This window comes from Watersipora subatra, chromosome 1 (genome assembly GCF_963576615.1).
Source record: "Watersipora subatra chromosome 1, tzWatSuba1.1, whole genome shotgun sequence".
Lineage (NCBI taxonomy): Eukaryota > Metazoa > Bryozoa > Gymnolaemata > Cheilostomatida > Watersiporidae > Watersipora > Watersipora subatra.
In genome coordinates this window covers 14428998-14443439 of record NC_088708.1, presented here as the reverse complement: position 1 = coordinate 14443439, position 14442 = coordinate 14428998, and the positions used below count along the sequence as shown (strand labels likewise).

The following is a 14442-nucleotide window of genomic DNA, read 5'->3' as shown; positions in this document are numbered from 1 at the left end:
TGACGCTCATAAGTTCGTTGTAGGGTCAACCTGAGAAGCCGAAAGCTAGTTTCAATTCAAGACATGACAGGTTTATAACAGTAGGGAAAAGTATTTGTAATCATTCATCAATCAGATACATTGCAATCTTCATTGTAGGCCGTTCTTGTTTATTATTTCGTGATTCACTCTAGCAATGTGTCTGTAATATTGTGCCATTGGAAAGCGTTTTTATACAAAAAATCTGTAGTTGACACTCTCCTTTTAGCCATGCAGTTATGATTTAGTTTGTAATTTCTATGAACATTATCATGCATTATTGGGGTTAGACATAGTAATAGCTTCATTGCTTCCTTTGATATACAAGTTTGAGTGTTTTCAATCAGTATTATCAGACATGAGAAATACTCAGCGGTAATAAGGTATTGATTCTCATATAAGTTTGCTATCAATTCCTTGCCCATCCACAATTGTTAAGAGACAGATGGTGCAGGTACGCTAACTTTTAATGCCAGGGTTACTGTCTCTTTGTAGTCTTAGCAGACCTTAATCATTTTATTAATGTCATCTTTTTTGATAATTTGAATAGCTCATACACGGTGTTATCTATTCAATTATATTTGTCTATTTCGATGGCGACATTTCTTAAAGATAATATCAACTTGGATTTGTTGTTCTTTTCATAGAGACAGCCGCGTTCAATGCACTACTTTTGGTTAGTGTAGATTTACTCTGGCTCCTGCGGTAGTAACACGATAGGCTATTATAGACCCATAGCTGACCTTTCACCTCACTCTACAGCCAATTGTCATAGGCCTAGATGCAGACTGAAGAATGAAGTGAGACTGGCTGCAACTGATTAGAAAACCTCTTCTCTATCACACTGCACTTTGGATTATATTACTGGAGGACATTTGCAAGTCATTTCTGGTGTGATTCAGAAGCAGGCATTTGATGAGAATCTTTCTGCCAACGAGAAGACTGGCATCAGGATGAGTCGACTTACTTTGTTTTTATACTTTACCATCTGTACTTCAAGTATGTATTTCATGTCTGTAGCTGGTTTGTAGCTGTACGTCTTGTTTGATTTTCGGTTAAGAGTTGCTCACTCTGTTCAACTAATTTTGTTTCTTCGCTCATTTTGGGTGTCATTGCGTGAATACCGCAAGTTTTTTATTTAACTTTCCCAGAATTCTGTGTAATATCATATATTTCTGCTTTACTATTATCTGTGTACGTATTTCTTACATATATATATCATTCGTTCTACCTGATAATGAAAAGGCCCCGTCTTACACGCTGTCGTACTTTTTAAATTTCTGAGTTATTGTTGAGAGCTGCACATTCTATTCAGCTAATTGTAACGTTCTTTGCTATCGTGGGGTATTATTGTTTAAATATAAATTTATTTAAGTATTTCCTTCGGTATTGCTAGGTATAATATTACGTTTAATATTAACTTACATTGTTTTTAGAGGAGTCTGACAGTTATATTAAATTTAAAAATAAGTGGGGTGTACAGAAGTTGTATTTAAAAAGTTTTAAAGTGCCCAAAATATGGGAAATAACTAAATTCTCACCACTAATACAATTTGAGTGCTAAGTTCGAAAGTAGAAAATAGGGATTATAGGTAAGGGATCAATGACTGATAAGCATTTGTGAAGGATTGTTACAAATTTTCGGAAGCTCATGTTAAGTTTTACTTGTTAGTAAATCACTAATTAGCAGTTGATCGAGTGACTCGCATTCAATAGGCAACAGATGTTGGGCCTCTTGAGCAAGCAAACCTGTCTTAAACATTCTTTGAATTAACGCTTCGGGTGATGCTGCAACAGACATGAACAGCACACAGCGCTCCTGCATTGAACAGAATTGCAATATGGTTGCTTAAGTTGATGACATGAAGTGTTCTTCTCAAGATTTTATGCTAACTCATCTGATTCACTCATTTCACTATTATTCACTATTTTCCATTGTGCGCTTTCTGAAATTAAAAATCTTGTCGATTTAGGAATTGCCTTGTTCCATACTGCAAATGCAGCTATGTCCAACGTTCACACCATTTATGTATGACTGACGTAGGCCTATGCTAATCTATTTAGCTTTTTGATGTCAACCATGCAAAGCAATTGCTTCTTTTATCCTATCAAATGATTGTCATCGTCATTCCCATCTAGGCTGACTGGCAGCCTGGTCTTGCTACTGAACGATCGTGGAATGTGTCCTTCTATTTTATGGCTACACTTTATAGCATCACCTGTTCAACTTGACAGTCTCGCGTATGCAAAGTGCCAACCACTGATGCTTTCATTGTTTGATAAAGTCGTAGCTCTGTTCTCAAGATGTTTGAGGGCTATGAATTAATTATTAGATGGCTTTATTGTCAATTTAGAACAATCTAAATCAATGCAGGATTTGCTAATGGCAGATTATTGATGCGTGGAACTTTTCACTGTTCATATCTTTGTTGGGTAAAATTTAGACCTGCTATAATTTGATTTGCCTTGGTGGCCAAAAGACATGGTGACCAAAATAAATGTTGTTCAGCTAACTTTAGCAGTTTCTACTCTTGCAGGTTTATGTGATGGACAACTCAGATTTATTCGATTTATCACTGAACCCGTAGTTGAAGTCCAATTGACTGGATCCGTGACCATCTCAGCAGAACTGGAAAATCTACCTGTAGGATATGATGATTTAGACATAGGCTGGTCAGTTTTTCCTGGTTATTATGTGGGAGTTATCGGCAACAGGGTGTCTGATGCATTACGATCAATCTTTGACTGGAGTATAGATACACAAGGTTTGTGGTATTATAGCAGTTCTTTTTATACTGAAGTTTTCATCCAAAATTAAGGAATTTGCATCGCAGCAACTATAGTTTATTCATAGAGTTTATTACAAAATTGTGCATTTATGTTGATGTAGCAATAGAGCTATGCTACTTAATGAAAAAATGTGATTGTATGATTACCTTGAAGTATTTGTGAGTGAAACCTTTTACCTGCTTCATCATAGACCTATTAACTTTAAGTATAGTTAATAGGTCTATGTGCTTCATGCTGATGATTTTTTGTGTTTATTCCATGCAAGAAGGCTCGATTTCATCATATTTGAAAATTGCTATTTTTTATTTCAAGTGAAACGAAACATGTTAACTGAATAATTTATATATATATATAGGTTATGCCAACAAGACGCTCAGAGAGTATATTAATTGTAACTGTACTTGACATACTCGAATCGAAATCAAGAGATAATTTATTCTGTTTTGAAGATGTTCAAATAATCTGGCTTTATGACACATATCGCTACCAATAAAAACTTGACTCACTTTCTAAGCATACCCATATGACAGAAAAGGCAGTTGTGCTACATATTCACAATAGGATTAAACAGTAGAATTTTGTTAATAAATATCTCTGCATCTTCATGAAAATCCCTCACTGAATCTTATGCTTCAACTGTCTCTGGATAACATTTGTGTCCGACGTTCCAGCTCTAGAGATTTCTGGTGATTGTTTGTTACAATATTTAGGCTCGGAGTGTAACAGTTTGAACCTTATTAAGACAAAAACCTGAGACAAGTCTGTCTGATCCAAGGTACATTATAATGGCATATTCTTAAGTATTCGTCATTTCTATTTTTATCAGTTGTATGGATAAAGATTGTTTGCCAGTAGGCAATGCCCTATGTTTTATTGGCAATATCTCTAAAGTTTAGTATCCAAATTATTTCCAGAGAAGCTTTCAAGAGGTTTTTGTAGCAGCTGCATCGGAGTACTATTTCTTTATGGTAGGCGTTGATTGCAAAAGCACACCGTTCAGCAATCATTTGGCCATCTATTCTATCAAACACTGGTCTGATCTAGTAGTTAAAAAGGTTTTAACTGTGTAAGGTTTATTGATAGTCTGACATGCCTGAGTGAATTATAGAAGACTTATTCACAAAATTATGTCTCACAAGAAGGAAGATAACTCACAGAATGACTCCAACAGCAGTCTGATCTCAAACACAAATTGTAATAATTTTAACAGCCATTCTATGTTTAGGAGAGTGAAATTTCTTGCTATGTTGTTCAGTCTGTTTTATTTTCCCTCGTCGTTTGCACTCAGTTTTATGGCAATGACTATAAGTTAGTGAGGACCTCACTATTGATTTATTAAGCAGTGAACATATAAAACTTTTAGCATCATGTAAAAGCTTTTTATGTTTGAATGTCCTAAAACAACAAGGCGATGCCTTGGGAACTGGCTTTACATCCGAGCTGCGATATTAGCAATGAGCTGCGATATTAGCAATTCATGGTCAGCCTGAGATAACACAAAAGGAGCAATGAAATGAAGGCTCAATTTGCAGCTTAGCTTTAACCGTTTTGTTGTGTTTATCTGATTTGTTCAAGTTGATATTGATCTCTCCGTCACTCTTTGTAATACATAAAATGGCTGTCTGTCATACAGATCGCAAGCAATCCTATTGCCTTTGATAGTTCCAACTTATTCTATTTGTGTAAATATAATGAGAATAGTTGCTGAGAGTTCATATTTGGAATCAAAAGTTGTAAAGAATACAAAATTGAAGACAAGTCATGAGAACCACAAGGTGCCGATATATTAAACATGTATTTGTGTGAACTGTTGATGGAAGATTTCACTACAATGAGCTACTCTTTTGCTTCTCTGTTCAAACTAACTACACCGATGACCAACTTGTTTATAATTTTTATATTACCATAGAGTCTATGGTCTATATGGTCTATAGACTATAGTCTATTTATTATATAGGTATAGAATATTTATTATAACCCTATTATTCTGCTGATAAACTGAATGCTTAGTTCCAATTCAGCCAATAACGTTAGAGTCTGTATCCATGTATTTATGCGTTCGAAAATGACCCTTCTGCAGCTAATCTCGTGGACCTCACCATAAAGTCTGCAAATCTCCCAATGAATGGTTCGGTTTCGCTATTGATCAACTACGCTGGTAGAGAAGCAATTCAACATTCGAGTATAACATTAATCATCCTTGGTAAGTTTGTCTAGTTTGTTCTCTTGCTATTCTTGTTAGCTGCCTGATGCTGCAGTTCGTGAGTTGCCAGACATAAACATCAACTCTGAATGAACAGTAATATATTAAACATTTTTAGGGTTATATTGTAAAACTATGTTTCCTATTAGGACCAATTTAATCATTAAGTAAAATATCAAATTAAGTATGTCATATTATAGTATAGTACGGTGTGATATGCTACATATAAGCATTATGATGTAATAATTGTGTGGTATGTTATAGCATGGTATGATATAGTATAGCTATGGTATGATATAAAATATGTGATATGGTATGGGAATGTATATGGTTTGTAATGTGGTATGGTATGGCATATGGTGGGACATGTTGTTGTATAGTAGCCCATGTCGTAGCTTGTTGGCAGTGACCCTCTGTGACCTGTGCTGGTCATTTGTTGTTCAGTTATTCGGTATACTCAACGACAATCACGAAATTCTTTAGGTTTTCTTATCAGCCGTAAAAAAATAACAGTGGTCATGATATGAGAATGTTGTGTACATGTTGTGTACGGTAAAATGTTTAGACTTGGAGTGATAACTTTTTGAAGTTTGTCGATGAAAACTCTCTACAGTAGTCTGTAAAAGTAGCTCTATGGTGAAAGTGGGATAGCTATAAACAAAATCATCTTTTAGCAAAAATTCGCATATTTTTTTTGCATTCGCAATAAAAAATTTTAACAGATATGAATTACTAAATTCTGGAAATGGCAACTAGAAAAGAATTAAGATATAGAAAAATTAAGTTTATTTTTTTGTAATTTGTTATGCCAGAATGGAGTATTTAGGTTAAATGAATCAAGTAAGGTCAAAATTCATTACCAATTGAGTCAATATCTATAGCTATACACTTGTGACACTTATAACAATTGTGACCTGATTTGTGAACAATAGGCAGTAGCAAAACCAGTTGTGAAGACATTTAAATTTGAGTCTAAAATTCTATATTCTGTGCAATGAACAAGGTTCTAAAATATGGCATCTTATGTAGGCAATCTTCAAGTTGCGTTCACACTAGGCAGTGTTGTGAGCTGTTTTGCAATCTCAAATCGTCTATGACCTGAATTACATGAATTACTAGCAAGTAATCTGTTAGACCTTTTGCGTCAGCAATAATCAGCGGTGGCCCATCTACCCTGTCTTAAAGCAATTTATAGCAGCTAATTCTTTAATAGCAGATAGAATTTGCTTTTCAGCAATTCCTGATTTTCATTTGTTAATATTTTCACATGACCGTTTCATTCGGTAGCATTCTAGCATTAGTTAACTTATTTTTAAAAAGCAACAGATATCCCCGTTTTTAAATCATTGTAGCGATTGGCTGTCTCATAGTGAATTTTGTTGTCATCATCTTTGAAAGGACCGATGTTCAAAAGGTGCCTTAAAGTTGTTGAGCTCTTCTTACTGTGCCATGTTAAATTTGATCTCTTCTTAATTTTTAGTGCCACCATCGACATTGGAAATGCACCTAACCGAAGGGAACACAGTTGAAGCAGGAAAGACGTACAATATATCATGTACCGCCGGAGGTAGCAATCCTGGGGTTGACATACAATGGCTACACAATTCTGAGGAGGTGAGCCAAGTTCTGTTAGTTTTGATCGTATTATTATATTTTTATGTGCTGATTTTTCTCACTATTCTATGGTTTATGCAGGTGGCAGGAATTACTAGAAATATTCGTGATCTAGCGAGTAACTCTTTCACCACCATCAGCCATCTAGCGATCTCTCCGCTATCTAGTAATGATGGGGATGAGTACCAATGTGTCGTAACAGCCAAGTCGATGCCGAATGCTCAAACCAAATCTTTGACCATAAACGTACTCTGTAAGTTTTTATTTTACATTGTTGTTGCAAGATTAGCCTGTTTTCAGTACAGATGATGGCATGCTCCGGACTCTGGTAAAAGGATGTTTTCGTGTTCATTATTGAGAAGCCATCTTGTGTGTCTTTCAGCTGGCTCATGTTTGTTTACATAGTCATTAGATTTGTCACCCACGTAAGTGCAGCATATTCATGGGTCTTGTTTTCATTAGCCACTTGTATAGCTGCATTTGTCTTTTCCTGTCTAGCACAAAGGCTATCAGTGTCCACGGCTGAGGTGATTGCTTTTGTCAGTAGCATTGTTCTTCGCAATGCAGTTGAGTTTCATCTTTATGTAATAATCTAGAGATTAGCTGGCGTACAGGTGATATGACATAATGAGTGAAATGAGGCTTGTAGCCGCTGCCCTAGAGGGCTACTGGGTGCAGTGTAGCCTGAACAGCCACAGCTTCTATTTGGTTATAGCAAATATTACATCTGTTCTCTTTGCGTGTCTGTTTTTACAATAGATATTTGACAGATGAATCTGAGCATCGTTTGTATTGCCGCGTGTGCTTCCTAAGCTTTAAAGTCTCTCCTGAAGCAAATGTCTTGCTTTTTACTTGAACGGAAATTCAATCCCTTCAAGTTGATTAGGCGGCAGGCAGCGACTATTTGATGTTAAACAGCTATAGAGTTGATGATAAAACTTTTGAATTGTGCTTATACGTACTAGAATTACAATCAAGCTGCCTGCGTGCTGTGTATATCCGTGCTGTGTATATACGTGCTGTGTATACACGCTACATTTTTTATCTAATTAGCTTCACAAAGGTAACACGCTGTTTCCATATCTCAACATTTCGTTACTCGTTGTAGGTAGCATGTGTTTCTAGTTTTAAGATATGGCTTGGCTGACTCATCACCAATAGATTGCTCTGAGATTTAGTACATTACTATGCTGGCCTAGTATTAGTGTGTAAGAATGCTTGCAGGACTTACTGATTTTTGGTATTTGTCCAACTCAGGATTAACTCTGCCACCCTGTCTGCTGGAAACAATGCAGCCTACACCCACAAATATGCCACTGAGACTAAAACTGTCTGGAATCTCATCATGTTGTGTGCCCTAGATGATAAATGCTGGTATTTGGATAGTGCAATATTAATGGCGATGCATACAGATGAGGGGGCAGGGACAGTTCAACCTGACCTTTACGTAACCCTGCTACAGCTATATAGCCAGTTTATCTCCTGTGTTTGTTATTTTCAATTCTGTGAAAGCTATTTTTTTCAGATGCTCCAACTGTGATCATGTCAGTGTCACCGAATAAAGACCATCAGATTAGTGGTACCAAAGTGGTTCATACTTGTACAGCTACCTCAAACCCAGCAGATGTCACTTGGCAGTAAGTTGTAGAACTACTTGAACAGGTTTCGCATGTAAAATATCACTAAATCCGAACAAGTTGTTTGTGGTCTTTTGAAAACTAATTTATACTGCAAATCTTATCGTGCATAAAATTGTAAACTGGGTCAAGTGTGTGATTTCTGGCAACTCGATGTAATATTTGAAAGGCGTAAACATACATCATTCGATACAGTGACTATTTCACTTTTTTCTCTATTTGAAGACATAGAAATTAAATGTTGTGTAAAGTCTGAATTGTTTTTTTTTCTTATAATCAAAACAAAAACTGAGATTGCGTATAAAAATATGGCTTTTGTGTTAGATTTTCCAATCAGGAAAGATTTTGAAAATGGCTGAACAAAAATTGGTTTGTTTGTTATGGTATTTTGACTTACAGCATCTTATTATATTGTGATGAGGCAGTTGTTAGCAAATAGTGATTTGGTGAGGAGGGGCTGTCATTCTAAAAAGTTAAGATTTGGCTGTCAAATTAGTTTTAAGCTGAGCTGGAATGCGAGTTATCAGCCTAAAAAGCACCAAATTCCCACTATTTTATAACTGGTTGCTGTTCATCAGGAAATTGCTAGTGGTAATCTGCGGTAGCTTGATCTTTATGATTCTTCTACAGCAAATGATCCAGTTTATTATTTCGATGCAGAACTTATGCATGTTTTATGCTTAATTCTAATACAGCATTTTTGAGACTGGGAATTGCAATGGAATGAACCCCGCTTTCAGTAGAGGCAGCAGTAAGCTGAAATTTATTTCTATCAGAAGGGGTAGTGCACTAAGGATAGCGCACCTGAAGACGTTTCAAGCTGTGGTTGATGTGTGGGGAGTTTGTGATGACTGGCTTGACCACAGTGCTTATATAACTAGGGTCTCTTTCAGCCGCTGCCAGGTTTAGATACAATTCTGATTAACTAATCACGTTTTAGTTTATTTTTAGTATCTAAATGTAGTCTAACTGACATCTTTCTGTTATGCTGTTCAAATGCTGCCTGAGCTTTAATGAGTAACTGTTTTTGATACTGACAACTACGATGCAGCCAGAAATAGATGGCCACATTTTGACATGGTAACAGTAGAAATAATCACTGCTCATAATGTATGCTCAGGTGGTTTATTGGTGATGAAATCTTACCCGATGGGACCTCATCCAGTTATACACATGACAGCATTGATGCGGGTCTGAATGGTCAGAAGATAAAATGTGTAGCGAGTAACAGTCAAGGCTCGGGCGATAAGGAGAAGGATCTCAACATATATTGTAAGTTTGCTTAACTCTCATTTGTGTTTATTGCAAGCATGCTATCTATAGAATAATCTATAGATAGGGGGAGTAGTGGCTAACGGCGTGAGAGAGACCACAGCAATGCATTCAGTACACTAGACTTATATGACGCTATGCAACATACATGTAACATCAACTTTGAATTTTACTTAAAATCAATTCATCTTACTAAACATGCAATTAAAGATAAGTGTTAATTTTTTACTAAACTCACTTTAATTTTGTCGTCTTTATTTTTTATTATCTGTTTCTGGTTTGGAGCTTTTTGTCTCGCGTTCACTGTAACTTTTAGCCGGCCTTTTTAAAACTTGAAACTGATTCACTGATAAAGACCGAGCGATGCTGTTTTCAAGGCGGCCTCTCGCATATTTGGCCACTTAGTGACCACATCGAGAATTGGCTTGTATGCTTTTATCTCAAAATTTTTTCGTACCTCAAGGCAGAAATTCTCCAAATTTTGCTCGTATCTCGATTTTCTCGCATGTTGGTGGTATAACTGTAGTTGAACTGGAATTGATGCCACATTATTTACTGACGCTATTTCTATTATCTGCGTCCAGTTTATTTCTTAATAATTATTACCAAAACCAGTTATTTTATTTCAAAGGGTCACACAAATAATAGGATTTATGCATTAAAAAGGAAAAGTTTTGGTTTCTTACCCACTACTGAAACTTACTTTTTAATACTTAACAGCATTGAAGGAATCGTGAGCGCCACCAGTGTGATATACATGTATTCTTCTTGCACATACATGCACAGCTACTAATCACACACATGAGATTAAACCAGACATTCTTTTGAAATCTAGAGCAAAGTAGTTTTTGAGGTTGCTTGTATCTTTCCACACAAAAAGTTATAGTTTCAGCTGATAAAATAGCTGAGGTGTGAAGGGAAAACTCCAACTAGAAACCTCATTCCATTAAGGCCGACTTAATTATACTTGTATTTTATTAACAGCCGGGCGAGTAGAGTGTGTCGGCAGTTTGACGAATACCTGGGTTCTTGCAGACATTTAGGTTACACAAGCTGTCAGTTATGGGCTTAGAAATTGATTTTGCACGGAATACTATACAATACGCATGCTGACATCTTCATGCGTGTCATTGCTGGGTAGAAATTTCACTGAATGTTTGTAAACACTGACTCGGAGTTTCGACAGTAAGTTTCTGGTGATTTAGCTGATGTCCATCTGCTACGTCTGTGTTTACCCATAATTGGGGTAGATGGGGCTTTGATCAGCGGCACTTGCTCTTTGCTGTCAAATCTTTGTAGCTGTTCCATGGTAGTTAATGATCGCTAATTGTCTATAAACAAATAGTCAATAATTGTTGGAGTAATGACTTAATTAGGCAAGTGCAAGTGCTTCATAGATATTGTTTGTTTGCTTTACTTACCTCCTGCAACCCTCTTCTCACTCATGCCTGTTTATGCTAATATCAGTTTGGATCCAAGAATTGCTATTCAACTGTTAATTTCTCTGTGCTAAAAGGAATGTACTAGTGTTGGTTTATTTTTTATGCTTTCGGTCTTTGGTTCATGATTCGGTCTTTGGTTCATGATTCGGTCTTTGGTTCATGATTCGGTCTTTGGTTCATGATTCGGTCTTTGGTTCATGATTCGGTCTTTGGTTCATGATTCGGTCTTTGGTTCATGATTCGGTCTTTGGTTCATGATTCGGTCTTTGGTTCATGATTCGGTCTTTGGTTCATGATTCGGTCTTTGGTTCATGATTCGGTCTTTGGTTCATGATTCGTTTATGAGTATTCTTGTAGTTTTACTGGGAGAGTTGCGAGTACATTCACAGTAGGTTAGTCACCTACATATTATAATGCTAGCATAACTTGAGTTGAACGATATGCCTGCTTTTAACATACATGGAAAAACCATATACCAATCCAAATAATGGAGCATTTTGTGAAAGCTACTTTCCAACTTATCTACACCCAAAGTGCTATATAATTACAATAACAAAAGTCTGATTTTTTATTTTATGTTTTGTACATATGACGGAGCCTTGCTGATCAAGTCTGGCTAGAGTGTATTTGAGTTAAAGTATGACTGCACACCGCTGCCACTTGTGATCATGTGCATATGTCTACTTCAGTTACTTGGTGCTAATTTCTTAATTCACTTTATAACTGCATTAAAAATACATACACATGAAGTGGCAATGTTAGGGATCAGGCAACTGCTTTGAAAAAGATATTTTCTCTTTCCTTGCTGGTGTTGTATTTGACTTTTGGGAATTTTTTTCAAACATCAGTACGTATATTTATAGCCAGCCACTATAAAACAACACCGTATGACCCCTACAGGTACACATATGCTATAGATAAGGTACTCATAATAAATGGAATGAATGTTTTTCAACTGCCCACCCATCACAAAACAGTTTCACGCTAGAGAAATACTGCTGGTAGAGTGTCAGTCTGTTTTGAGGAACAAATAAGTCTACAGTGTGGTACACAAACACCAAATGTGCTAGAAGAATTTTTTAATTAGTTGAAACCTTGCTGGCTAGTTACTAACCAGTAGCAGTTGTGTACTATTAATATATGACATGTTATCCTTCAGCGGTCTCAGCTGTCTTCAACGATCTCAGCTGTCTTCTACGTAAACTTTTCTTAACTTAGTAACAATATTAGTGCTGACAGATGCTAGAGTAACAGGATAGTGTCAACAGTGCTAGCTTTCATCCTATACTTACGCTTTACTAGCCTAGCTAGCTAGTTGAACTGATCCAGACTACCAAGGTGAGCAAGCCATTTGCTAACCGTGAACCAACCTTGAATTGTATCCCGCTACCATTTTGTAAACTATTTAGTGATAGTATACTTAGATTTTACTTCGGTTAAAACTATTGATTTACATTCACAATAGCTAAAGAGTTTTTGAAAAATCAAACCAAACAACCTTAATTTAATGGGTAGTTCAGATTCCCTGCAGGTACCTTAGAGGTACGCATGGCAAGATGCAGAAATAAATATTTTTCATGGAATGGAGTAGCCCAAAAGCATTCCCATAATATCGATAAGCCAGGAGTCGTTTTCTACACGGCACTTTCAGCAATGTGTGACACGTACACACGCACACACACCACCACCACCAAGCATGAGCTTATCCCCTATCAATAGACCTTATTTGTGTACCTTTGTGCTCCCAAAAAAACAAGGTTTATTGTTTTTCTCCTGAAACCGTGATTCTACCCAGCTGGTAGCCAACTGCATAACCCCTACGAATAAGAAATCTGAACCCATCCATATTGAAGAATGTATTATTTAACAGTATAACTGTTATCATCATAGAATATGATGAATTTGGTCTCACATGCCAGTAGATACTAGTACCTAAATGTCTGCAGTGGTGGTGGTTGGATCTCATGTAATCCTTTGCAATAGAGCTTGCACTTGAGGCCCATTTAGTTTCTCATCATTTCGCTAATATTTTGCAGATGCACCAAAATTCGAAAAGGTACCTTCTAATGTTGAGGTTGACATGGGCAACCCGGTTTCCTTAGAATGCAAAGCTGTTGGAAATCCTAAACCAGTAATAACATGGTCCAAGATGATTAGCGATTCGTCATATAGGATTGTCGCAAACAATGAGGTGTTTGAGTTGCAAAGTATGAGGGAGTCTGATTTTGGAAAATACCGCTGCTCTGCTGCCGTGGGGGAAGAATACTTTGACACATTGAAGGTTGAAATACACTTGTTCAAGAATGGTAAGCGTACTTGTTCACTTGCAGTAGTCGTTCTGGTATACATGGTATACTAGTGAAATATACCAGCCATTTTACATAAACACAAGTCTTATTAACTCTGGTAATGCTCAAAATTTTTAGTTCACATCGGAATGCCTATACTAGCTTTATTCACACTATCAACTAAACAACTTGAACACCCATCGCTGTGTGTGCAAAATAAGACATTAAGAAATTTCTTTTAAAAAATTGAGAAATTAAATTTCAATTAAACTGAGAAATTAAATTTTTCAAGTTTCTCATTAAAGAAATTTCCCATCGGGAAGTAAAAAGTGAGCAAAAAGAAGCAGGTTCAGTCCCGCTTTACTTTTTTCCTTTGAAATTCATATGGCTTGTGCTTGGCTGAGTTGTATTTAGTACTAGCGGTTCATTTGGCTCACTGTTTGCAAACATGGATGGCAAGTGATCTCTGTCGTGGACATTCGAAGACCGCTTTAGTTAAAAAACCTGTTTTGAAACTAGCTAAGGGTACAACGTGCTCAGGAATAGACGCAAAATTCTGTCCAAAGCATTCATAGGCATAAAATATTATTTATTATTTACAAATGTCTATATTGGTAGGACCTACTACCAGTTATATAGACTGTAGGACCTGAATTTCCTTCCTTTTTTAAAATTATTAAATAGTTTTTTAGCAGCAATAATTATTATTGTCACACTTTTGTCTTAGGGTTGACTGGTATGTAATCTTAGTTTTTCATCGCGGTCTCTTGAGTCAGCAATTCCTGCCTAAAGCTTAATTGTGTCTATCGCTGTGGATACCAGTTAGTTAATTTGTGTTGTTTTAGAGTTTTCTATGATTAGTTTTATAGTCTGTTTATATACAAACAAACGATTTGGCATGTCAATGTAATCAGCTCTGACATCTTGTCATCTATTCAGTAGCATTTGTCATACCTCAGATTCAAGTAGTGCTGTAAACTTAGTTACTATGATTTGATTTATTGGTAAACACGACCTCACTATGTTTATTTAAAGTTTTTCCTCCCAAAAAGACAACCTTCATGTATATATATCTTGTTGTTAGTTCTACTTGGTTTTATTGCTATATTTATGATACAAACTCTGTAAACATAAAGTCTCTGCGCCCATCCTGTTTCATAGGAATGACTCACCAACGT

The 14442-nt window shown here is 36.3% G+C and overlaps 1 protein-coding gene across 1 annotated transcript in view; it reads left to right on the top strand.

Annotated features, from left to right (window-relative positions):
- The first annotated feature begins 711 nt into the window (after positions 1 to 711).
- Positions 712 to 14442, top strand: part of LOC137400896 (kin of IRRE-like protein 1) — a 30405-nt gene continuing 16674 nt past the window's right edge. The window contains exons 1-8 of the mRNA XM_068087238.1: positions 712 to 1017; positions 2556 to 2783; positions 4889 to 5011; positions 6492 to 6625; positions 6707 to 6878; positions 8151 to 8262; positions 9383 to 9534; positions 13013 to 13282. Of these exons, the coding sequence (XP_067943339.1) occupies positions 972 to 1017; positions 2556 to 2783; positions 4889 to 5011; positions 6492 to 6625; positions 6707 to 6878; positions 8151 to 8262; positions 9383 to 9534; positions 13013 to 13282 (1237 nt within the window). The 5' untranslated portion in view covers positions 712 to 971. The remainder of the gene's footprint in view (positions 1018 to 2555; positions 2784 to 4888; positions 5012 to 6491; positions 6626 to 6706; positions 6879 to 8150; positions 8263 to 9382; positions 9535 to 13012; positions 13283 to 14442) is intronic.